The sequence below is a fragment of the Carlito syrichta genome, unplaced genomic scaffold (genome assembly GCF_000164805.1).
Source record: "Carlito syrichta isolate Samal-C Ts95f unplaced genomic scaffold, Tarsius_syrichta-2.0.1 Scaffold308488, whole genome shotgun sequence".
In the NCBI taxonomy this organism is placed as follows: Eukaryota; Metazoa; Chordata; class Mammalia; order Primates; family Tarsiidae; genus Carlito; species Carlito syrichta.
Genome location: NW_007252584.1, coordinates 592447 through 619266, shown reverse-complemented (window position 1 = coordinate 619266; position 26820 = coordinate 592447). Strand labels below are relative to the sequence as shown.

Here is a 26820-nt window from a genome sequence, read left to right as displayed (position 1 = left end):
TTAGGTTTTCTTTCTTTCTTTTTTTTTTTTTTTTTTGAGTTGGGGGGCTGTGGCACGCTCCCAACTACCGCAGCCTCGATCTGCTGGGCTCTGCGATCCTTCCTCCTCAGCCTTCCACGTAGCTGGAACTACAGGCATGCGCTACCACACCCGGCTAATATTTTGATTTTATTGTAGAGATGAGGTCTTGCCAAGTTGCCCAGGCGGGTCTCGAACCCGCGGGCTCAGGCAATCCACTCACCTCAGCCTCCCAAAGTGCTGGGATTACAGGTCTTCTTTATGCCTTTGAGGACAGTTATATATATTTGAATAGGGAGCTTTTGTTTTGGTAAATCCCAAGTGCTTTACTTTTGTGTTATTACTGTAAATGTGATTTTTAAAAATTACATTTTATGTTTCTTATGCTTACAAATGTAGTTGATATTTGTATGTTGAACGTAGTTTGGATACCTTGCCAAACACTAATAATTTTTTTTTTTTGGGTCGAGGTCTTACTCTGTTTCCAAGGCTGGAATACAGTGTCATAGTCATAGGTCACTGCAAACTCGACTTCCTGGGCCAGGCAATCCTTCCACCTCAGCCTCTCAAGTAGCTGGGACTGCAAGTACACACCACCATGCCTGGCTAATTTTTTTTTACTTTTTGTAGAGATGAGGTCTTGCTATGTTGCCCAGGCTAGTCTCGAACTCCTGGGCTTAAGCAGTCCTCCTGCCTTGGCCTCACAAAGTGCCAGGATTACAGATGCGAGCTAACACACCTGGCCTACAAATACTAATTATTCTAATAATTTGATTGTGAATTCCTTTGAGTTTTCGGTGTAGATAATAATATCTGCAAATTCTTCCCCCGATTCCAACTCTATAGATTTTATTCATTTTTTTTTTCTTATTTTGCTGGGCTTGCTAGAACTCACCTGGAAGTTTAATGAGAATGTTAATAAATATTAGTAGTATAAGAATAGTTATATTCTTTAAAGGGACTGTGTCTAATATTTCTTTTTTAAGATTTTTTATTTTGAAGATGTGGGGTACAATTCAGGTTTAGGTATTCAAATGTTCATTATACAGGTACCCTTGATGAGGTGTGTCCCCTTCCCCCTGCCCCAGCAGGTTCCCACTACTGCCAATCCCGCCCCCTTCCACCCGGCAGTTTCCCACTACTAACAATTAAAGGGACTGTGTCTAATATTTCACATTCTTTTTTTTTTTTTTTTTTGAGTAAGTAGATATTTACTAGAAGACAGAAAATCTTCCAGCAGCCAGGGGAGGGGACCCGAAAGAGAGTTATCCATATTTCACATTTAAGAATGATGTTGCTTACGCTTATAAAATCCCAGCCCACGGGTTCGAGACCAGCCTGGGCAACTTGGTGAGACCTTATCTCTACAGTAAAATAAAAAAATTAGCTGGGTGTGGTGGCAGACACCTGTAGTTCCAGCTACTTGGCAGGCTGAAGCAGAAGGATCACCTGAGCCCAGCAGGTCAAGGCTGCGGTGGCCGGGAGCATGCCACTGCACTCCTGCCTGGGTGACAGAGTAAGACTCTGACTCAAGAAAAAAAAATGAATGATGTTTGCAGCTTTTTGTTGTAGCTTTTTGTCAGGTACCTTTATCAAGATATGTTATTTTTTTTTTTTAGAGATAGGATAAATTTTTTGAAACAAAAGAACTTATTTTGAAAATATTTCAGTTTTAGAGAAAAGTTGCAAAAATAGTACAAATAACTTACTGTTCACTATACCCTTGACCCAGATTCTTCAGATGTTAACATTTTACTCTGTTTACTTTATCATCCTCTCTCTCCTCTTCCCCCAAACTCAAACGTAATTTTTTCCTCAATGGTTTAAGTTGCAAACATGATGCCCCTTTTAAAGCTATGGTGCTGTTTCTTAAAAATAAGAGCATTGCTTTATATAACCACAGTACAGTATTATTATCAAAATCAGAAAATTACCATTGCTAACAGTACTGTTATCTAGTCTGTAAACATTTGAATTTTATCTGTTATCCCTTGTAGCAAAGGAAAAAAATGGTTTTTTTTATCCATGATCAGGATCTAATTCAGGATGATGCATTGTATTTAGTTATCATGTCCTTTTACCTTCTTTAACTGGGACAATTAGGTTACTCAGTTGTTCCTTGTTTTTCACAACCTTGACATTTTCAAAGAATGCAGGGCAGTTATTTAGTAAAATGTCCCTCAGCTCAGGCTTGTCAGTTGCTGTTTGTGGTTAGGCTCAGGTTTTACATTTCTGGCAGGAATGCCACAGTGGTGACGTGGTCCATCCTATCAAGAGGCATATAATGTTGGTTTGTCCTCTTATTGATGATGTTAACTTTGATCATTTAATTAAGGTGGTGTCTAGCAGTCTTCTTCACTATAAAATTACTGTTTTTCCCTTTGTAATTAATAGGTATCTTTTGGGGAGATACTTTGGGAGCACTTAATATCCTGTTTTCCATAAAACTTTCAACCACTCGTTTTAGCATATATTGATGATACTTGCCTGAAATAATTATTACCAGAGTAATTGTCAAATGGTGATTTTCTAACACTATTACTGCATTTATTATTTGAAATTATACTCTACAAAAGAGCTTTCCCTTCTCTTCCATTTATTTATTTGTGTCAGTAAGGAATTTTCCCTTTTTTAAGAAAAAATGGGTTATAATCTGATACTATCCTTTTTTATTTTGTTGCTCAGATAGTCCCCATTAGCCAGTGGGAGTCACTTCATGCTGGCTCCTGTGTCCTTTTGATGTACCTTATCATTCTTTGAACATTTCCTTACTTTTTGGCACCATAGGAATATAGCCTAGGCTCCTATTGTTTTTTTCTGCCCTAGCCTTGGAATCAGCCATTTATCCCAGGACCTCTTGATTCCTTTTTTGGAGCACCAGCTATGCTCATGGCTACTGAGGTATCATTGTTTCTAGGCCTTCTCATCAGACAGAGCTGGGGAATATATGTGAGTGTATATATTTACATACACATTAATATCTATTTCTACAGGGTTATATAGTAAAAACTGAACTTATTTTGTTAACTCCTACTCCAAGCCTTCCCCCTTTTCATATTTGTTAACTCCCTTTTATGAGAACAAGAAACTAAGGTCTCATTATTTATGATATATTGACTTATGTGCTCAATCCTAGATTAGAATATACATAAAGAATTTTCATGTCATTGTGTAAAAGCAAATATCTAAGTAGAATGTAGTATTTGTTTATATTTCTTTTTGATTTTAGCTTGAGGAGAGTAGATAGTTAAAATACTGTTTTCTTTTTTTTTTTTTTTTTTTGAGTTGGAGTCTCACTCTGTCGCCCAGATTGGAGTGCAGTGGCCGCTCCTGGCCACCGCAACCTCGACCTGCTGGGCTCCGGCGATCCTTCCACCTCAGCCTTCCAAGTAGCCGGAATTACAGGCATGCGCTACCATGCCCGGCTGATTTTTTGATTTATTGTAGAGATGAGGTCTCGCTGCCCAGGCGGGTCTCGAACCTACAGGCTCAGGCAATCCACTCACCTCAGCCTCCCAAAGGCGCGGGATTACAGGCTGAGCCACCGAGCCCGGCAAAATACTGTTTTCAAAGTTATTGTGGTTGATTATTTTGCCCTGGTCCCCTTCAATGTATTCATTTCAAACATAGGCTTATTTGGTTGTATGTGTTTGTTCCATGTTGAGTTATTCCCTCCTATTATTGGTTCTTTTTCTTCTTCTTTTTAAACATATAAAACATTAAATGGATTTAAAAGAACTATTCAGAAAGGTATGATAAGTTATTAGAGTACTTCAGTGTAAAACTTACGGTTTTTAATTGTGTTTATTTTTTCAGGTTACCATTTAATGCTTCATGATCAGAACAAATATGTGAAACTTCCTGCCAACCAGTGCGAATTTCTTCCTTTGGACATTTTTTTTCCTACTTACTGCACAACTTTCTTGGAAGTTCCTTTTTTGGTGCCATGTTCTGTGGCTTGCATCAAAAGAGGAGTTTGTCTTCATGAAGATTCCTAACATTGGTAATGTGATGAATAAATTTGAGATCCTTGGGGTTGTAGGTGAAGGTAAGTTGGAATATTTGCATTCCTTGAATTTTTGAGCAATGTACAGTTATACTTACCACTACAAAAGTTACTAATTCACATCCTATTAATTTAACCTATATCAATTCAGATGTGTATCTAAGAGGAAAATATTAAAAATAAAATTACTCTTAAACTATTTGAATCTTACTCTCCAATCAAAAGTTAATAGCAGTTAAAAGCCCTTTAAAGTTGAATAAATCAAAGATTTCTTAAAACTGGCTTCATTTCATTCTCTTTATTAACAATCGTGGTTTCTTTAGTTTACATTTCTTTTTCTTGGTAACATTTTACTTTTATAACAGCTGGGCATATTTTGAATAACTTAAAATTTATTTGTATATGCTAGATTTTACTTAATACATGATAAATAAATGAACAAAATGCTTCTGTTTCTTTGAAAATGACAAACCACATTTGATAAATTCCGAGGCACACAATTTGGTCATATTTTAACATCTTTGAAATCAGAATGTACCTTATAATCAATAGCATGTCATGGTTTAATAGCAGCGTTTTCTCTTTCTTCATAGTACAGAAAATAATGCTTATAACCAATGATATCCTTGATTTGATGAAATATGGTAATTCATTTTTCATAAGGTGACTCCTAGAATGGTCATCATTCCTTATTGTTTCTGCTTAGTAATTTTTTTCTCAAGGATAACTTTATAGAAATTTTGATAAATGATTCTGTTAACAAAGGATAAGTGACTATAATTATGATTTCTTAGCAGTTATATCTTTAAAGCAATGTTAAAAAATTTCATATCTCTGAACTTTCAAATGAATTTTGAATTTCTAACAAAAGTCTTAAAAATTTACCTATTGTAATATTAAGTTGGTAATTCCTTTTCAAATACATAGAAACAATTAAAATAGAGAACTATTATCATTGAGTGCTTATTTCAAGGACTGAAATTGAAATCATAGAAAAATGAGTCTTCCTTCCTTTGCTGATCAACTCCTTTTCCATTTTTTCATTGATATTAATTAGGTAAAAGTTCGTTCTCAATGTCTTACCTACTGTCTGCTCTATAATAGCTGCCTTTTTTGTTTATTTTTCAAAGGTATTGCAATTAGTAAAGCTGATGACTAGAGAAGGTTAGCACATAGGGTACAAGATTCGGATGTCCCAGATTCTAGACCTAAGTTTTTCTGAATTGTAACATTCTTTTTCTCAGTATACTCATAGGTGATCATCTTCTCAGGGATTGATCCAAAATTACTAAACTGTTTATATATAGCAGAGTATTAGTTTAAGTTGTAATCAGAGCCATCATCACTGTATATTTTTAAATTTGGAAACCACCTCACATGATTTTTGGCAAAGAAATGCATATACAAGGGGGACCCAAAATAAACAGTCATTTATTTATAAAAAAATTGTGTATTTGTTCTTACATGTTTAAACTTCAGTCACCTTCAAAGTGTTCTCCCTTTGATGCAGTACACCTGTTGAGACACTTTTCCCACTGCTCAAAACAGTTTTTGAGCTTGTCCATTTTGATGCTTTTTAGTGCTTCTGTTGTTTGTTTCACCTCTTCCACGTTGGCAAAATGTTTCTCTTTGAAGACTTTTTTCATCCGGGAAAACACAACAACATAAAAAAAGCGAAGTAGCTCAGGGTGAGATCGGGTGAATAGGAAGAGTGAGGATGGGGTCATGCCATTTTGGGGCAAAAATTGCTGAACACTCAGTACAGTGTGAGCAGGTTTGCTCGTAATCACCCGTCATAAAATGGGCAAACGCACTGAAAGAATGTCCAAAAAAGTTTTATTGAAGCCGAACGCAGCCTCTCACAACGACTCTAGCTGGTACACTGATTCCGATGGATTCCTAGCAGGGGAAGTCTGTACTACAAGGGGCCCTCCCTCAAAAAAAAAATTGTTTTTTGGGGTTCCCCCCCTTATATTTTAAGTATGTAAGAATCTGTCAAGCAAATGTCACATTCCTGTAGACTAGTCAATGCATTTTCTACCCCATAGAAAACCTGATCATGAATAGTTAAATGAGGATTGGATAATTACCTGGTTATTGTGGAGTTAAGTTAGAGGGTTACAATGGCTGGTTCCACCCTAACTATGATAATAAGATTCATCTATCATTTACAAAATTAGGGTGACTTGTTCAGGGCCACTAGACTCTGTTGGAGACACATTTCCTAATTTTGTCTCCCTGAAGTCCCCTTCTCATAGATGCATGAAGGCTTTGTTTGTCTGCTGATGTCAATGTTCTTGACGTTTCTACGAAGCTCAGTTGTCATATATTAATTACATTTTGATTCTCTTAATTAGATTTTTGACACGTTAACTTTAACCTCAGTGTCCTGAGTCCCTTCCTGTTAACCCTGTGTTCTTCCTCTAAGGAAAAGTTTATCACATAGATAATATGATAAGTAATCTGAAAGGTAGTGATGAGTCTCATCAAAATACACCAAAGACAGTGGAAGTGCCTGTAACAATTCCTACTAATTAATTGTGATACTGAGGCCTGTACTGTGTTGCCAGTACACAAGAGACATTCTAGTATCCTAGAGGAAGATTTAAATGTTCTCCTAAGACAGATACAATATTTGGTAGGCTCTGTGCTTGAGCTTATTATTGGGGTATCATTAGCTCTTAAGTTTTAAGTTTCCTAGAACCTTTTGAGTTAATTTTCATGTTCTCTCAAAGTTCTTATGACCAAATCTTGTCTCTACAAATGTGTAAACCTAAATTATAAATGTCTCAAGTGAAATTTTCTTTAAAAAGAGAAACTTTTAAAAAATACTTGGGGGAGACAACTTATTTATAATAAATATATAATAAAATATCCATTATCTGTTTTTATGTGGTTTATTGCATTGTTGCTATAGAATGCTGTAATTTTATGAATTGTTATTATAAAACTGGTAGGCAATGTAAGTATAGCAGAACTTTGATTACTTTAAGAGGTGTAGTTTGTATACATGCCCTTGATTGTTTACTTCTTTTTTATTATAGGAGCCTATGGAGTTGTACTTAAATGCAGACACAAGGCAAGTAATAGTTTTAAAAAGGAAAATAGCTGTATATGTTTAACTGTTTTGAAACCAATGCATGCAGTTCTGTTTATGTGCATGTACAGGTTGAGTATTCCTTATCTCAATCCTTGGGACCAAAAGTATTCTTAATTTTGGAATATCTGCATATGCATAATGAGATATCTTAGGGTTGGCACCCAAGCCTAAACATGACATTCACTTATATTTCATATACACCTTATACATATAACCTGAAGTTAATTTTATACAATATTTAAAATAATAATTATGTAAATAAAGTTTGTGTTAAGTACTTATGTGTGGAATTTTCTACTTGTGGCATCATATCAGTGCTCTAAAAGTTTTGGATTCTGGATTTTTAGATTAGAGAATCTCAACCTGTAATGAAAATTGTCTGGTTATAATAACGATACTTAATGAAGTAGAGTTAATATGATACCCAGACAAAAAGAGATTACTTTTGCATAAGCTTGATCATGGTAAGTAGTCCTTAGCGCTTTGCAATCGTGCTATTTTTTTAAACTAACTTATGCCATATACTTCATAACAACGTTTAAGTCAACAGTGGACAGTATATACGATAGTGGTCCCATAAGATTATAATATGTATTTTTAATGTGCCTTTCCTATGTTTAGATATGTTCAGAGACACATATAATACTATTGCCTATAGTGCTCAGTGAAGTAACATTCTATACAGATTTTCAGCCTAGGAGCAATAGGTTAATACTCACCATTAACCCAGGTGTGCAGTAGGCTATACCATCCATATTCATGTAAATATGCTTCATGTTTATACAATGATAAACTCGCTTAATGATGCATTTCTCAGAACATATCCCTGTTAAGTGATGCATGACTGTACACGTAAAAAAATTGCCTAATGGGAAAAGAGAAAGGTGGTAGGATGGGAAGAAGAAAGTGAGATAATGACAAATTTGATTTATGTTCAAGTACTTACGAGCAAATAGGGTAGGATTATGATTACTGACTTTAGTTGGTCACCCTTGAAATGAATCTTATTATAGTTTGACTATGATAATAATCACAAATTATTCAGGAAAGTTACTTGAAGTTTCCATAGTTGTTGTTCAGTGATGAGCATGTTTTACTTACAGAGTAACTTAAACATGGCAAATGTTGAAACTATAACAGTTTCAAACATTAGCGTAAATATTTTTCTTTTATGCTATACATATTCTGAGTATTACTATTTAGCTTCATTCTTTTGCGTATAATTTGTTAAGACCAAGGTTTTAGGTTTCTTGTGTGATATTTTATATAATTTATGTCTGGGATGAGCTTAGCAATTTAACCCAAAATATTTAAACTCTTGAGTCTATCATTTGTTAATATATAGGTTTATGTATATGTATGTGTATACATACATAAATAACATTGATATAATTTGCATGTTTGCTTTTCCTTTCCTATTGTACAAAATACTACCTCCCTTTTGGGTTTAAGGCTTAATGACAGATGATATATTTCTGTGCTTTAAATCACAGATCCTTTACTTCGGTGCAATGGCTTTTCTATTATTCTTGAAACTGGGTATTTGGAGTATTTTATGTTAATAATAGTTATCTGAAGACTTCTTTGCCAGCAAATTATTAAAAAATGAGTAGGAGGTGGTGGCTCACACTTTGGGAGGCCGAGGTAGGAGAATCACTTGAGACTGGGAGTTCAAGACTAGCCTGGACTGAGATTCTGTCTCTTCAAAAATATTTTTAAAATAAAATTTAAAATTACCTGGATGTTGTGGCATACACCTGTAGTCTTAGCTACTCAAGAGGCTGAGGCAGGAGGATTGCTTGAGCTACAGTGAGCTATGATTGTGCTACTGCACTCCAGCCTGAATGACAGAGCAAGCCTCTGTCTCTTAAAAAAAAAAAATTCTCAGCCGGGCTTGGTGGCTCAACCTGTAATCCCGCGCTTTGGGAGGCTGAGGTGAGTGAATTGCCTGAGCCCGCGGGTTCGAGACCTGCCTGGGCAAGTTGGCGAGACCTCATTTCTACAATAAATAAAAAAAAATTAGCCGGGTGTGGTAGTGCGCACCTGTAGTTCCAGCCACTTGGAAGTCTGAGGCGGAAGGATCACCGGAGCCTAGCAGGTTGAGGCTGCGGTGGCCGGGAGCAGCCACTGCACTCCAGTCTGGGTGACTGAGTGAGACTCCAACTCAAAAAAAAAAATTTAAAAAATCTCAAAAATGATTGGAATACTATTGGTTCTTGATTAAGGATGACTAAGAATTTAAAACAATAAATTAAATATAATCAAAATAAATTTAGCACTTTGGATACCTTGTTATGAAACAATACTGCAGTTTGAAATTAAAGAAATGTAAAGCTCCCTAATGAAATGCTTTGCTTTTACTGAGTTGCCTTTAGTTATAAGTTTCTGAAGCTTAAAAAAATTCCTGGGTGGGGCTGTTACTTGGGGGAAATAGACTATTAGTTTCCAAGTTACATTGAATTCTTTTCTGAACAAAACACTTCATCTTATGCTATGGCTATATTTATATAAAATAGCAAATGGAAGCTTCAGTTCTTAATCCTAGTCTTGAGTTTTAAAACCCAAGAATTTCTTAGGTATGTATGTATCTCACATATACACACACATGCATACATATGTATTACACATATACATATGTCTGATATATATATATAATGCAAATAGTCCAAATGTTTTTTCCCAGTCTTTGTTGTACTTTTCCTTGTACTTTCCTTTGACCTTGTCTTTCTTCTGCCTTTTATGTAAGAAGAACGTTTGATAGTTGAATATATTGTTTTATCTTTCCATTTACTTGGTTGAAATATGGTTGCTACATGTACCTGGCACTCATAACGCACACTATTAGTGCCAGCAAGATGGGCCCAGAGTGAAAGTAGATGAGAATGCACATCTCTGCTCTTGGGAAACCAACTCTGAATGTGAACTCTGATTTTTAATGGCCATGTATAGGGCACTTGGAGTTAAAAGGGTAAATAAGCCATAGTTTCCTTGCCCTCATAAGTGACCTGACTGAAGAGATAGAAAACTAGATACTTAAAAATAACTAGTGAGGTTACAGCAAATAAGATGCCTCTAAAAAATTTCTCTTTTTCCTGTCCTTCACTAAATGAGAGACTCACAGACCAGCTCTATAAGTATTGTTGCTTTTTCCTTTCATACATTGAAAAATATATCATTGTATGGAAAATTTAAAGCGTAAATGAGCGCCTATCTCAGAGTAAGATAAAACTCTTTTTAGAATCTGCAACTGGTTAGTCATTAGACTTGTTATAGTATATCCTTTTTGCAGCTAAAATCAGACCTTCAAATCTATATTCCATTCTCCAAAAATGGAGAATTTAATGCTTCTGGTAAGATATATGCTTTAGGAACAAACAAATGAATTACTGTGAAACTGTGCTATAGTTCAAAATAATCACCCAATATATTTTGCATACCTTTAAAAAATTTAGTGAAATGCTTATAAAATGTGTAAATCAGGTCTGTGTGACTACTTATGCATAAATAGGGTATCTTTTTTAAAAGGTTGGCTGTAAGTGTATATATAATTAAATAGTTTTATATTTTATTTATATTTTATATTTGAACTAGTTTGAATGAAAGTCACTGTTTTAATCTGTGTACTGTTGGCAAGAATTAACAGGTCATGCTTATCAACAGGCATATTTTTCCTTTCGTACATACAAAATGATGATGGGCTAATCCAGGACAAAGACCATACTTCTTAATTTACTGAAATAAATGCTACCAATTAAAAAAGAAAAACATATAGCTTGCACTCTTTTGACAACTTTTGTTTATTATTGTATAAACATCTTTGCATGTATATGAAAACTATTAGCAGTAACTATTAAGCTTCTTTTTATGACTCCTTATGACTACTTACATTTGAAAGAAGTTCTGGTTTGGACCTTTACCCTAAAGATATGCATTCTTGATTATCTTTTTATTTGCCTGCCTATTTTGAGATAGGAGGCATGTTTTTCCTGGCAGAAACCCCAAAAGGTCATGCTCACAACAAGATAGGGGTAGAGAGAATTAAATGGGGTTGAAATAGGGAGATTCAGTTAGAACTTGAGGAAAGAGAGGTTGTGCAGCTGACAGAGACTGGAGGGTTCTTTTCTTGTGGTTGTTGACTTATGAGAAGTTTTTGTTTGTTTTGAAGTAGTAGATGATATATGCCATTGAGATAGCTAGTTGTATAAAGCCGTGAACATCCAATATTGGGATACAGTCTATAAGCGTTCAATAAATAATAATATTGACTTAAATTAGAGAACCAAAAATGAAGAATGCAGTAGAGATCTTTTATGGATAGTAGGGACGTGATCCTCATTGAGGGATCAAACATGATCCCAAAGATTTGAATATGGTAAACTAGAAGAACTTTTGGTATCTAACTGGAAAACTTATAAAAGGTGCGGATTTTGGGGGAGAAATAATGAGTTTGGCTTTAATAATAAAGAATAAAAATGCCAGTAGAATATAAAACCTAATATTAATAAATACCACACATTGAGCATCTACCATGTACTAGATACTACTAGATGTCTCAGTTCCCAGAACAACCCTGCTTTTATCCTCGTTTGACAAATGAGAAGACTGAGTCACAGAAGGTCTGTGTAATAGGTCCAAGGTCATGTGACTGATAAGTGGTGAAACTAGGCTTTGATCTCACTCCAAAAATAGCTAAGTTGAACATGAGATGGAACTATGAAATGAAATGGACTTCCCAAGAAGCAGTACAGAGCAGAGTGAAGGCGATGTTTAGAATTGTAAGACTGAAAGGAGGAAGTAGGCAGACCTCTTGAAAGCAAGGAAGAAAGATTTTTAAAAATAGTATTCGCCCACAGTGTAAAAATTCATAAAAAGATCCAAGGTAATGAGGATTGAGGGATGAACAAATGCATTTCATTTAACAATGCCATTTGTTAATGACCTATTTAAGTGAAATGATGTGTTGAATGCCAGATTGCAAGATTTTAAGAAGAGTATAGAGAAAATTTTTGTTTTGAGAGCTGAGAAATTGAGATTGAGAATAGTAGGAAGTAGTAGTAGGAAGAATAGACTTGATTAAATTTCACTAGTTACCGTCCTACTCTTTTAAAAGGCATTCTTGGCTATTTATTATTTCTTAATTGTCACAGTTTATCTTTTGCCATAGGCTTCATTTTTAGCAAGTATTATACATTGTGAATTACTGATTCTTTTTCAGATTAATTTTGTCTTTCCATAAAAAAGCTGAAGAGAATTTGGCTACTTTAAAAAAACAAGGGCAACCCCTTCCGGTCCCCTCCCACTGTGGGAGCTTTTCTGTCCTCTCAATAAATTCTGCTTTAAGCCGGGCTCGGTGGCTCAGCCTGTAATCCCACGCCTTTGGGAGGCTGAGGTGAGTGGATTGCCTGAGACGGCAAGTTCGAGACCCGCCTGGGCAGCGAGACCTCATCTCTACAATAAATCAAAAAAGCAGCTGGGCGTGGTAGCGCATGCCTGTAATTCAGGCTACTTGGAAGGCTGAGGCGGAAGGATAGCTGGAGCTCAGCAGGTGAGGCTGCGGTGGCGGGGAGCGGCCACTGCACTCCAGTCTGGGCGATCGAGTGAGACTCCAACTCAAAAAAATAAAATAAATAAATAAATAAATCCTGCTTTAGATAAAAATAATAATTTAAAAACAAACAAGCAAACTTTTAAGAAAATAGTTGAGGAAAAGTCAATAAATGATCACTAATATAACATTATCTGTAGTTATTTGGGAATATATTCGCCTTGGGCAAATGACTGCCATCTAAAAACCATACAGTTATTTTCTACTAAAACAAAATAAACTTTAAGTTTTTTCCGTATTAAATAAAATAAACATTTTCCTTTAACTTTTAGTTTTAGGTCTTGCGTGTGAATTAAATTTTTAAAAACAAAATTAAAGAGATAAGGCAACAATGAAAAATGGCATATATGGGATTATATTGTTTACTTCCTCATTACTTTCCTCCTTGCTTAAATAGAACTAAGATGAGGGTGCAAAATTTCTAGCATTTAAAAAATTATAGAAAGGCTTGGGTGTTTTAATAAGTATTGTAAGAAATTAGAAATATTTCAGTATTGATTATTTTCAATATAATAATTTTTAAGTAATTCTCTTTTAAATGACATTAATTTACTGCAGGTTATGGAGATTAATGAGATGCCAATGTTAAAGTGGACTTCAGGTCAGGATAAAAGAAAGCAGGAATCATTAATGGGGAAAAATAGATCTTCTGTTTCCTCTTAGAGAGGCACTCATATAGAACCATTACTTCTGTGTGGTTTCTGCTCTTGACCTGGTTTTTGTTGCTGATCCAATTATTTGTAAAATAGTCTCTGGAACACTAAAAAAGTCTTACCAAAATTCTACTTATTTGTATTATAATATTGGGTATTTCAGATTTAGCTAGACTGTTGGTATAGGAAAAACTATCCGTATCTCTATTGTCTTTTCATCAATAAAAAGAATAATGGCTCATGTGTCACCTTCAGGCTGGTCTGACCTATTTAGGGAATTAGAATAATTTGGGGCCTTTGCAGTCTTCCTGAATGCCTTTACCTTTATCATGCCAATCTGGATTTAATTTTTTGTATATTAGTTTTTTAATAAATGGGAGAGGGAATGGTCATAGTAAAATTAGCCAGTACTAGCTCTGTCTACACAGAAAACTTTTACCTCTTTACGATATCTTGGTTTCTAAATCATTTCCCCTGCTCATCTGGAGGATGAGTTGGCTGGAATGCTTTTCCAGTTTACTACATTGGAATCCTTGGGATTATCTTTGATACCCTCCACAGGGACTGAGTCCCTGCTGCTCTTCAACAACTTTCTACTGTACCCTTTATTTTTTCAGTTCTTTAATTTAAGTCAGTGTTATCATTTATTGTACATTTGTAGTTTGACATTAAAGTCCCTTTTATGCTAATCATAAAAATTTAATTAGTTCAAAGAAGAGAGCATTCTTTCTATGCCTTCTTAAGATGAGTAATTTCATTAGGCTCTGATAAACATCTGTGCTTATGTGATTTATACTAGTTCTTTAATGCTGCTTTTCTTCAAAAACTTCATGAACAAAAATGAGTGTTGACCAATTTTTACAAATATAGGCCTGAAGTATATAGTCACTGATTAACAAATGCCCTTATAGTGAATACTCCTAAGTAGTTAAGCATGGTTCCTTATTACTTGTTGAAAACATTGAGTAGAAAGTAGTGCATGGTGATCTTTTCCTATATAAAAAGTAACCAAACCCTGAAATACTATATAGTTAGGAGATATAGTTCATATTCTATAATACTTTTGAACTTTAGTATTTCTTAAAGATTTTTTTCATATACTAAAGCATTTTAATTTTTTAAAAATCAGCTATTTTTTTACTACCTCCTGTACTTAAAGCACTGTGTTCTAGGCATGGCATTATAAAGCAAAATTCAACCAAATATCTGTGTAAGAAAAAAAGTCTATTGAATGCCTACAAAATATCAGGCATTTAGCGAAACACTGGCTCTACAAAAATCAGTAAGGTGTAATTCTCACTTTTGAGGAATTTAGTCTAATATGAATTAATTAGCAAATATAAAGATGTGTTCTATTGTCAGGAAGCTTAAAATATAGTTTGAGAGGTAAATTTGAAAGAAAATGGTAGTATAGTGTGAAACCTTTCCCTTTTTTCAATAAATTCTTCATTGAAGCCTGCTTAGGAAAAACTTATGTCAGTAATGGGGGTGGGGCATTTTCTAAAACCCTGTAAGAGGACTGTCACAAAGATAAGAACAGAATGAGCACTGTTAGCTAATGACTGAATGAGATTGGTGTAGTGAGAACCTCTGTTTACCTCTGAGTGTTAGAGGGCCCAAAATCCTAGAAACTTCCCCAAATGGCATAGTTGAAACTATGGTGATGCACATAGTTTTACGTTTTTATGAAGCCTCACTTGTCTGTTTTTTCTTACTCATGTTTTTGAAACCATTGCCAAATCTAAGGTCATGAAGTTTACCTCTATGTTTTATTCTTAATAGTATAGTAGTATAGTTTTCGCTCTTATCTTTATTAGGTCATTGATCCATTTTGAGTTAATGTTTCTACAATTTTTTAAGCATTTTCATGAAATTTATTTTTATTTGTACAAATTGAAGGAGTAAAAGTGTCATTTTGTTACATAGATTTATTGTGTAGCAATAACGTCTGGGCTTTTTGTGTAACCATCACCTAAATACTGTACATTGTACCCATTAAGTAATTTCTCATAACATTTGTATCATTTTTGCATATGGTGTGAAATAGGGTTCTAACTTCCTTCTTTTGCATGTGAATATCCAGTTATCCCAGCACCATTTGTTGAAGAGATAATTCTTTCCACATTTACTGAGTTGGCACCTTTGTTGGAAATCAGTTGGCCATAGACATGTGGGTTTATTTGTGGAATCTCAGTTTTGTTCTATTGGGCTATGTGCCTATGTTTATGCTGTACTTCTGTTTTGATTACTATCAATTTGTAGTAAATTTTGAAATTGGAAGATGTGAGCCCTCCAACTTTGCTGTTTCTCAACACTATTTCACCTATTAGAGGCTCTTTGCAATTCCATATGAATTTGAGATTTGGCTTTTTTTAATTTCTGGGAAAAAAGCTTTTTGAATTTTGATAGGGATTATATTAACTCTGTAGATTGCTTTGGGTGGTATTGTTATCCTAGCTATAAATTCTTCCAGTTCATGAACATGAGACCTTTCTAATTATTTGTTTTCTTTAACTTCTATTTTAGTAATATTTTGTAGTTTTCGGGATATTTGTCTTTCAGTCTTTGGTTAGATTTATTCCTAGGTATTTTATTCATTTTGATGCCACTGCAAATGAAATTGCTTACTATTAATTTCTTTTTTGGAATGTTCATTGTTAGTATATAGAAATGTTACTATTTTTTATTGTGGTAAAATATCTATGTAATATAAAATATGCCATTTTAACTTTTTATTTTGAATTGGAGTCTCGGTCTGTCATGTGATCTGGAGTGCAGTAGCATGCTCATGAGCTAAGTAGCACCCTCTAGAGCTGCTGGGTTCAAGTGATCCTTCTGCCTCAGCCTTCCAAGTAGCTGGAACAATAGGCACATACCACCATGCCTGGCTAATTTTTTGATTTGTTATAGAGACGACATCTCTTCAAGTTGCCCAGGCTGGTCTTGGACCCATTGGGCTCAGGCAGTCCTCTTGCCTCTGTCTCCCAAAGTGCTGGGATTATAGGTGTGAGCCACTGCACCTGGGCATTTTAACTATTTTTAAGAGTACAGTTCAGAGGCATAAATTGTATTCACAATATTGTGTAACCATCACCACTATTTCCCATTTTTTTATTATCTCATACAAATTCTGTATCAATTAAGCAATAACTCTTTAATTCCTACAACCCCAGTACTAGTAACTTCTAATCTATTTTGTCTCTATGATTTTTGCCTATTTGAGATATTTCATGTAACTTGCATATTATAATATTTGTCCTTTTATATCTAGTGTCTTTCACTTAGCCTGGTGTTTTCAACATTCATCCATGATGTCTCATGTATCAGAACTTCATTCCTTTATATGGCTAAAAAATATTCCAATGTATGTATATACTACATTTTGTTTATCCATTCATTTGTTGGTGGACACTTGGATTGTTTACACCTTTGACTGTTGTGAATAATGCTGCTATAGTTATCAATATACAAGTTTCTGAGTCCTTGTTTTCAATTATTTTAGATAAATCCTAGGAGTATGATTGCTGGGTCATATGATAATTACATGTTCAGTATTTTGGGTCATACTGGTTTATGTGTTTTGATCTTGTATGTTGCAGCTTCGATAAATTTGTTCTAATAGTTTTTTTGATGTGGATTCTGTAGACTTTTCTATGTATATATATATATCATCTATGTCTAGGGATAGTTTTACTTATTCATTTCTGAGTTGGACACCTTTTATTTCTTTTTCTTGCCTAATTGCTCTGGCTAGAACTTACAGTACTGTGTTGAATAGAAGTGGTGAAAGTAGATGTGCTTTTCTTGTTTCTGATCTAGGGAGGAATGCTTTCAGTCTATTACCATTGAGTATGCATTATGTCACTTGTGGGTTTTTCATAAATGTCCTTTATCAGGTTGAGGAAGTTGCCTTCTATTCTAGTCTCCTCATCTGCCGTGGATATGGTATGTGAGGGATAGTAGATGGGTAGTTTAAAATACACAGCATTAGCACAAAGGAGCTGCCTCCTTCCCCAAGTCTTGCCCTGGTTATTGTAAATTTTTGAGTAGTTGCAGAGTTCTGAAAAAATTGATTCTGATACGTTTTTCTAGCTCATTAGTTGTTTCTGTGGAGGGACAAAGTCCTAGATTTCCCTATTTTGCCATTTTTAGTGGTAACACTCCAGATATGTGCTTTGTACATGCTTTCTTCCAGTCTGTGGCATATTCTTTCATTCTTTTAATGGCATGTTTAGCAGAGCAGAAGTTTTTAATTTTAACGAAGTTCAACTTCACAGTTTTTCCTTTCTCAAACAGTCCTTTTGGTGTTGCATCCAAAAATTCATCACCAAACTCAAGGTCACCTAGATTTTCTAGGTTCTCTTCTGGAAGTCTTATAATTTTGTATTTAAATTTAGGTCTGTGATCCATTTTGAGTTAATTTTTGTGAAACTTATAAGATCTGTGTCTAGATTCTTTCTTTTGCATATGGACATCTAGCACCATTTGTTGAAAAGACTGCTTTCTCCATTGGATTGCCTCTGCTCCTTTGTCAAAGATCCAATGACTGTATTTGTGTTGAGTCTATTTTTGTGCTCTGTTTGGTTATATTTATCTATGTGTCTATTCTTCACCCGTATCGTGCTGTCTTGATTACTGTAGCTTCAAGGTAAGTCTTAAAGTCAGGTGTATCAGTTTTCTCACTTTATTTTTCTTCTTCAGTATTGGGTTGGCTATTCTGCCTTCTTTGGTTTTAACTGACCATTTTATATAATTCCGTTTTCTCTCCTGTTTTAGAATGTCTACTATACTTCTAATTTCTTTTTTTGAGTCAAGGTCCCATTCTGTCACATCCTCCACCTCCTGGACTCAAGCAAGTCTCCCTCTTCAGCCTCCCAAATAGCTGGGACTACAGGTGCATGCCACTATGCCTGGCATTTTTTTAAACATTTTTTAAGAGATGTGGACTTGCTATGTTGCCCAGGCTAATCTCAAACTCCTGGGCTCAAGCAGTCCTCCTTCTTTGGCTTCCCAAAATACTGGAATTACAGACATGAGCCACTACGCCCGACTATTTTTTTTTTGAGTTGGAGTCCCACTCCGTTGCCCAGGCTGGAGTGCAGTGGCATGCTCACAGCCACCCTAGTGTCAACCTGCTGGGCTCCAGCCATCTTTCCGCCTCAGCCTTCCAAGTAGCCAGAACTACAGGTGCACACTACCACATCCGGCTAATTTTTTGATTTATTGTAGAGACGAGGTCTCACCATGTTGCCCAGGCTGGTCTTGAACATGCAGCCTCAGGCAGTTCGCTCGCCTCAACCTCCCAAAGTGCTGAGATTCCAGACTTGAGCCACCATGCTCAGCTTTTTTTTTTTTTTTTTTTGAGTTGGAGTCTCACTCTGTCGCCCAGACTGGAGTGCAGTGGCACACTCCTGGCCACTGCAGCCTCGACCTGCTGGGCTCCAGCAATCTTTCCACCTCAACCTTCCAAATAGCTGAAACTACAGGTGTTTGCTACCATGTCTGGCTATTTTTTTTTTATTTATTGTAGAGATGAGATCTCACCAAGTTGCCCAGGCAGGTCTCAAACCCGCGGGCTCAGGCAATTCACTCACCTCGGCCTCCCAAAGCATGGGATTACAGGCTGAGCCACCGAGCCTGGCCTTTTTTTTTTTTTTAATAGTCATTGCCCTAGAGTTTGCAGTGTACATGTACAACTTGTCTGAGTCCACTTTCATGTAACTGTATACTGCTTCTTGGATAGTACGGGTGCCTTTCACTAGAATTTTTAAATTCCTGTCTCTCATCCCTTGTAACAAATTGCTGCTATTCATTTCACTTACTTGTATCAGTGAATAAATTGTTACTGTCATTTTTTTGAACAGTTGTCTATTAAGAATAAGAAAAATAGATTTCATTTTAACTTCATTTATTTCTTCTCTGATGTGCTGCTTTTCTTTTTGTAGATCCCAGTTTCCCTTCTTTCTTCTTCTTTTTTTGAGTTGGGATCTCACTCTTTTCCCAGGCTGGAGTACAGTGGCATGATCACAACGATCATGACTCACGGCAGCCTCTACCTCCTGGGCTTAGGTGATCCTTCCACCTCAGCATCCCAAGTAGCTGGTACCACAGGCACGCACCACCATGCTCGGTTTTTTTGTTTGTTTTTTTGTTTTGGGTTTTTTTTTTTAAATAGAGACAAGGTTTTCCTATGCTCCCTAGACTGGTCTCAAACTCCTGGACTCAAGCAATTCGCATGCCTCAGCCTCCCAAAGTGCTGGGTTTACAGGTGGGAGCCACCACCACATCTGAACCCAATTTCTTACCTATATCATTTTTCCTTCTCTTTGAAGAATTATTTTAAACATTTTTAAAGGGCATGCCTACTGATAACAAATTCACTCAGTTTTTGTTTATCTTTGAAACTCTCCTTCAGCTTTGAAGGATAAATTCAATGAATAACTTCTAGGTAGATATTTTTTTCCAACATTTTATAAATATTTCACTTACTGTCTTACTTGCATGATTCCTGGCAAGAAGTCAGATGTAATTCTTATCCTTGTTTCCTATAGGTAAGTTTTCCCTCCTCTGTTTCCCCCCTCACAATTTTCTCTTTGTTTGGTTTTCTGTAGTTTGAATATGATATGCTTAGGTGAAGATTTTTTGATATTTATTCTGCTTCATGTTCTCTGAACTTCTAGGATATGTAGTCAGTGCCATCAATTTTGAAAGATTCTTTGCCATTATTTTTTCAAATATTTATTTTTCTCCTTCTGGTATTCCAATTGTACATATGTTATATTTTTTAAAAATTTCCCATAATCTTAAATAGTCTATTCTGCTTTTTAAAATTCTTTTTTCTCTTTGCATTTTAATTTGGGAAGTTTCTATCAGCATAGCTGAAAGCCCACTGATTCTTTCCTTAGCTATGTCCAATTTACTGATGAGTTCATTAAAGACATTCTTTATTTTTATTAGTTATTTTGAATTCTAGCATTTTCTCTTAATTCTTTCTTAGAATTGTGCATGCTTACATTATCCATCTGTTCTTGCATGTTGTCTACTTTTTCCATTAGAGTCCTTAACATTTTTTTTTTTTATTTTTTATTTTTGGAGTTAAGGTTTCACTCTGTTGCCTAGGCTGGGTACAGTAGCACAGTCACAGCTTACTGCAGCCTTGACCTCCTGGACCTAGGTGATCCTTCCACCTCGGCCTCCTGAGTAGCTGGGACTATAGGTACATACCACCATGCCTGATTAATTTTTTTCATTTTCTGTAGAAACATGGTCTCACTACATTGCCTAGATTCGTCTTGAACTCCTGTGCTCAAGCAGTCCTCCCACCTCGGCTTCCCAAAGTGCTGGGATTACAGGTGTGAGCCACCATACCTGGCTAGAGTCCTTAACATGTCAACCATAGATATTTTACATTCCCTATCTGTTAATTCCCAAGTCTGTGCCATATCTGAATCTGGTTCTGATGCTTATTTTGTCTCTTCAGATTGTGGGGTTTTTTTTTGTTTTAGTTTCGTTTTGTTTTTGACTTTTTGCGTGCCTTGTGTGTGTGTGTGAGTGTGTGTTTTTAAGCTGGATATGCTGTATTAAGTAATAGTGTAAAGTTTCGTGTTAATCTAGCTAGAAATTGGGCCATGTTTAATGTTGTAGGTGTAGCTGCCAGAGGCTTCAGTTTCCTCTATTACTGTACTGAAGCCCTGTTGACATGATGGAAAGGATATGGAGAAGGGAAAGCATTCTGTAATCTCAGTCATTTGTTGGGCCTAAGTCCTTGGCTACAACCTTCAGAAGTGTTTCTTAACCCTCTTCCCCTATCCCTTTTTTTCTTCTGTTAAGTGAAACAGGAAGGCTAGGGGGGCTGTATTTGGCTTATTTCCTTTCTCCCAGGAAACATAAGGCTCTGGTAAATTTTCTCTAGAGTGTTGACCTTAGTTATAAAGAACATTCTTAGCTTATTTCAAAACTTTTACTTTTCCCCTGAGCATATTTCAGAATGGTTGCTTTTCCCCTCTCCCTGTGAAAAGGAGAGGATATATTTAATTTTTTAATTTCATTTTAAAGATGTGGAGTACAATTCAGGGTTAGGTATACAAATGTTCATTATGCAGGTACTCTTGTTGGTGAGGTGTGCCCCCCCTCCCGCCACCTCCCCTGACAGTTTCCCACTACTGCCAATCTCGCACCCTCCCTCCCCTGGCAGTTTCCCACTACTGCCAATCCTCAAGAACAGGATATTTTTATTGGATCTTACCCCTGGGTATATGGTTACTTTTCCTTTCCTCTTACATAAAAGGGGAGGAGCTTTTTCTTGGATCTTCACAATCAGAACCTTGATGAGATTCCTGGAGGTAAAGCCACATGAGTGTAGAGGACCTCCTAAGTTTGGGTCCCCAAGAGTTCTCATTTGTGGGCTAGTCTCACTTAGCCTTTATCAACTCTATCATTTGAATTTTCCAGTGGATAACTCTGGTGCCTTCTGCTCCACGTAAGCTGATATTAGATGTGCTTCTCAATCTTTGACTGTCTCTAGTTTTCAGGAAGTTGGTTTGCCCTCTGACCTTAATTCCCTGACAGGACTAAGAAAAGTTGCTGATTTTCAATTGTTAGGGTTTGGGTTTTTTTTTTTTTTTTTTTTGGTAAGGACAGGAATGATAATACCCAAGCGCTGTATGTGGTAGAACTGAAACTGGAAGTTCTACGTTTACATTTTAAAATTGGAATTATCTCGTCCAGTTTAAAAATAATATTCAGCAAGAGGTTTTTAACTTTCCTGTGAACCATTTGCTTAGCTGAGATGATTCACTCATAGTTATTTTCATCCCTTTGAATTTCAGATCTCTGTATTTTCATGTGCTTAGTGAGAGCTTTTTCAAAACAAAATATTTGGAAAACTTAAGAACTTCTATAGTTCTTGCACATTGCTAGTAACTTTACCCTAAATTAACTTATAATTATCATACCTGTTTATTTTCTTTTTCCCCTACAGCATTTTTTTTAGATCAGGTACTTCCTATAAATCATGCTAAAGTGGTTCTAGGATTCTTTGCTTCATTATTTCACCTACTTGTTTCTGAAGAAGTAACTCAATTTTCTAAGGCACTTTGAAATCTCTAGAGACTATGCACTGTTTAAATTTGAAAAACTAATGAGATAAATGCAGAAGAACTCTTATGCTGCCAAAGGTATATTTTCAATTAACCTTGAAGAATGTATTAATTATAAGCTGTAGATCTTGGTGACTTTAGCTTAATAGTATTACTTTAAGAATCTGTGAGATAGAGATCAATTTGGCTAAAATGTGTTTTGAAGCAACTGAGAAAGTACTTTGTATACTTTAAAGTCTTATAATTTGATTACTTGCTAAAAATTTTCTTTTGGGGAGGCTTCGGTTCTCATCCTTGGATAATAGTTGTAACCAACCTCAAATGTTTGAGACATGGTAGATTTTGTTAATTTTTAGGAGTCGTTTTAAGTTTATTTTTCTCCCTGTATCTACTGTGAGGGACAGCCACTGAGCTTAGAAACAAATTAGCTATATGATATTTCAGACTGCTTATTAGTTGACAAATTCACATACTTAAGAAATATTTTTTCTTTTAATTTTACCATTTGCTTAAAATAAATATCTGTCTTTGGGAATTAAAGTTTTCTTTTGAAGAGGGAGAATTAAAATGTTAACTATTATGAATATTATTTTAATATACTAAATAAAATTTGTTTTTAAAATGATTTGCTATACTAAAAGTATTTGTTTGAAAATAATTATACAGAGTGAGACTCCAACTCAAAAAAAATAATAATAATATTTTGGCATATAATCAGTTAGCTGTGGTTCATTTTAAGATAAGATCTATTTGTCTAGCACACTCTGAATTATAGGCAAAAACTTCACTATGCTTTTGCTTAGAGACCTTTCTTATACAGAAATAAGGGCTATAGAGAGGAAATGGATAAAGACTAGTAGGTCTTCAGTAGTGGCATGCTTAAGAGTTATATACCATGCAAAGTTCCATCCCCCTCGGCAGATTAGTGGGTGCTATCAGTGTTGTTCTTCCTGGAAAAAAAAAAAACTCTTCATGTGTTATAACAATATCCCAGAAGAAATTGGTAAGAATGAGTGCAGTGTATCAGTAATACAGTCTTAACAAAAAAGCTTCTATATGCTAACAGTTTAACTGAAGATAGATGGTTTATATTCAGTAAATAAATATTTAAATTGGGACTCCAGTTGGCAGGGACTTGACCTCCAGTTCCCATATGAGGAGGAAGCGTCAGCTCCTTTTTTGTCCTGATCTTGCTACTTTATGCTAACTGAGCTGGCAGCTACCCATGGAAAATGCCATTTCATTCACCAAAAGCATTTATTACCACAGCATCAGGACTGATTGCCTGTTCCTTCCCCCAGAGACTCTCAGGATCAGCCCCATTGTTCTTGACACTTCTTTCACTTTTTGTCACCACCAAAACTCACTGGCCTTTCATTAGCACAGGATACTCGTCCTTGTACTGCTCAGTACATTCCTCAACCTGATCCATTCTTTCCCAACCCTTCCACTATCCCCTAGAGCTCCTGAATAGCAATTCATAATTTCTCCCATGGCCTCAATTTTGCCCAGCTTCACAGTATTGTATAATCTCGCTTTCTGTCCCTGGGCTTCTCTGCTGCTGCCAAGTGAACGCCTGAGGTAGCGTCCCTATGACATCAGTCTCAGGCTGCGCTACCTCTTCCTTTGCCAAGTACCTGGTGACTTCACTGCTTGCCTTTTAATTCCTTGAGCACAGTGAGTTCTTCCCCCTTAAGATCTTTGTACATGCTGCTTCTTTACATGCAACAGTTTTCTCACTCTCGGCCTGACTGATGCTATCCTGTCTGGTCTGGGTTTCCATGTGTTATCCTCTGTCAGTGCTTCTTATCTGTTTTCTTCTTGGCACTTTCTTAAACTTTTAGTTATATATTCATTTGTTCTGCCTTTTTTCTTCATTCTAAGATACACATTTTTCCTTACATTTCTGAAATTAGGATACATCTTAATACTAGGTGCCATGATTCCTTGCTGAATGTTAAGTAAAATAATGATTTATCTTACAATTGGTTGTCTTAGATTTAGCAAAATACTGCATTTTTAATTATCTGTTTCCCCTAGTTTGTTGTGAACTCCACAAGTACAGGAATTCTGTTTTACTCACCAATGGGAACCAGTGCCTAATATTAAAGTATCTGGTACCTAGCAGGCTCTAAGTAAATAGTGGTTTAATGAATATTATTATCTATTTGGGGGATGTTGGCCCTAATTCTTCTGAAGATGAATCAGTCAGTACATGAGTATGAGTTGTTAATTCAGTTTCTGTTGTTGAGTCATTATTTTTGTGGATTGCATTATTCTGGAATTGAAGACTTTAAATTTGTCTATTCTGTTTTCCCATTGATGTAACTTGTCCCATGATAGATATATGTACATCCTTATAGATATATGAATCTACATAAACTTCTATACGGTGTCAGCAATTTTCTTTCATTAGGGAGAAGGAGTGAGGAAGGTACCAAACAGTAGTGAACTTTTGAACTTTAGACAAAAAGTTTTAATTGCTTTAGCTTACTTTTTCACTTTACTTCATTGTCCAAGGAGTGCAATTAGTTGGCGTTCCTACTTCACTCCTTTTAAGCAAAAGAGCAGCAAACAGTCAACATGAATGACTGGAGTGCCTTAGGCCTACTCCTGGGCAAAGTTCAAGTCTACTCCACAACTGGAGGGAAGGTGTGGCTCCTAGTCCTTTTCATTTTCTGAATTCTCCTGGGACTGCAGTTGAGTCAGCCTGGAATGATGAGCAGTTTGCCTTTTGTTGATGGCCTGGTTGTGAAAATGTCTGCTATGACCAGTCTTTCCCAATTTCTCATGTGCACTTCCAGGTTCTGCAGATATTATTTGTGTCTGTGCCCACACTTTTGTACCTGGCACATGTGTTCCATGTGATGTGAAAAGAGGTTGAACAAGCAAGTGGAATAACTCAAAATTGCCCAAACTGATGGTGTCAGTGTAGAGATATACTTGTAGAAAATTGAAATAAAGAAGTTCAGTTATGGTGTTGAAGAGTATAGTAAGGTGAAAATGCAAGGGGCTTCCTGCAAACCTGTACCTTCAGTATTATCTTCAAGTCTTACCTTTGAAGTGGCCTTCCTGCTGGTCCAGTGGTAGGTCCATGGATTCCGCCTAAGAACAGTTTATACTTGCAAACAAGACTCCTGCCCACATCAGGTAGACTGCTTCCTTTCTCGCCCCCCAGAGAAGAGCTTCTTCATCATCTTCATGCTGGTTGGCTCCTTGATATCTCTTGCCTTGAATATCATTGAGTTATACTTTGTCTTATTTAAGAGCATTAAGGATCATGTAAATAATCAAGAGAGTGATAAAACAGGTCTCCAGAACACCTCCAATGGCTCCTCAACTAACTGGTCCTCTCTCTACCATGTCTCCTCCTGGGAACAAGGTAGTTCTTGGAGGAAGAAATAATTCTTCCTTCTGCAGGTATAACAAACAAGAAAATGAGCAAAACTGTGCGTTACAGTGCATGGCAAGAATGAATGGGGCAGGCAGGAAGTGCCATCTCTAACTCAACATGCATAGCCTTTTGATTTCCTTGCTGATAAGCAGAATTCTAAAAAAATAACAAAACAAAACAACAAAAAACCCCCAAAACCTAGCTACTGGGTACTAGCCATGGTAGGCCAGCAGTCATGCCAGCAACAGCCTGATCACCTAGAGATCGCAATGCACACTTGAAAACATGATTCCGCTCAATTGTTCAAAAGAAGGAAGGTGCAATAGAAAGTGTACTTTTGCTCCAGTGAAGTTGGTATTGAAAAGCCTGTCATGAGACTTAGCAGGCACAAAGACATTAGCCTCCCAGGGTTCCTTTGGGGGATGTCTGGGATAGAAGGCTGGAGTAAGAGGGACTAATGGAGGTACTTGTTAGTATTTGAAGTGGTTGACTAAAATAATTTAAATTATGAATAAAAGTTCTATTAGGTGATGTATAAGTAAGGGCTTTTTCTGTCCTATACACTTCCCTAGATACCACTCTTTCACATTTTCACATACTCAGCTTATGTGAAAGAGTGGTATTTGTTGTGTATTAATACAAACAAATGCAATATAAACTCATGAGCATAGATTATAAAATAACACACACATCATTTTCAAATTGAACTTTTCTCATGGATTTTGTGATATGGTTCACAATAATATTTATATTGCATGATTTCTACTGAGAGAGTAAAGTATATTATTTTCTCTAAAATGTTCCTCCCCTTCCATGTATCCTATTATGAATTCTGGTTCTGTTAATTATGATTAACAGATTTTTTTCTCTCTTTTATAGATTATAACAGTGATGCTATTGCTGATATGAATGATTTTCCCAAATGTAATAAATAATCCTTGACTGA

At 35.9% G+C, this 26820-nt stretch overlaps 1 protein-coding gene across 1 annotated transcript in view; it reads left to right on the top strand.

Moving 5' to 3' along the window:
* Positions 1-3839: 3839 nt before the first annotated feature.
* CDKL5 (cyclin dependent kinase like 5) overlaps positions 3840-26820 on the top strand; it is a 113535-nt gene continuing 90554 nt past the window's right edge. Inside the window, exons 1-2 of the mRNA XM_008065469.1 lie at positions 3840-4066; positions 7069-7103. Coding sequence (XP_008063660.1) covers positions 4003-4066; positions 7069-7103 — 99 coding nt within the window. The 5' untranslated portion in view covers positions 3840-4002. The remainder of the gene's footprint in view (positions 4067-7068; positions 7104-26820) is intronic.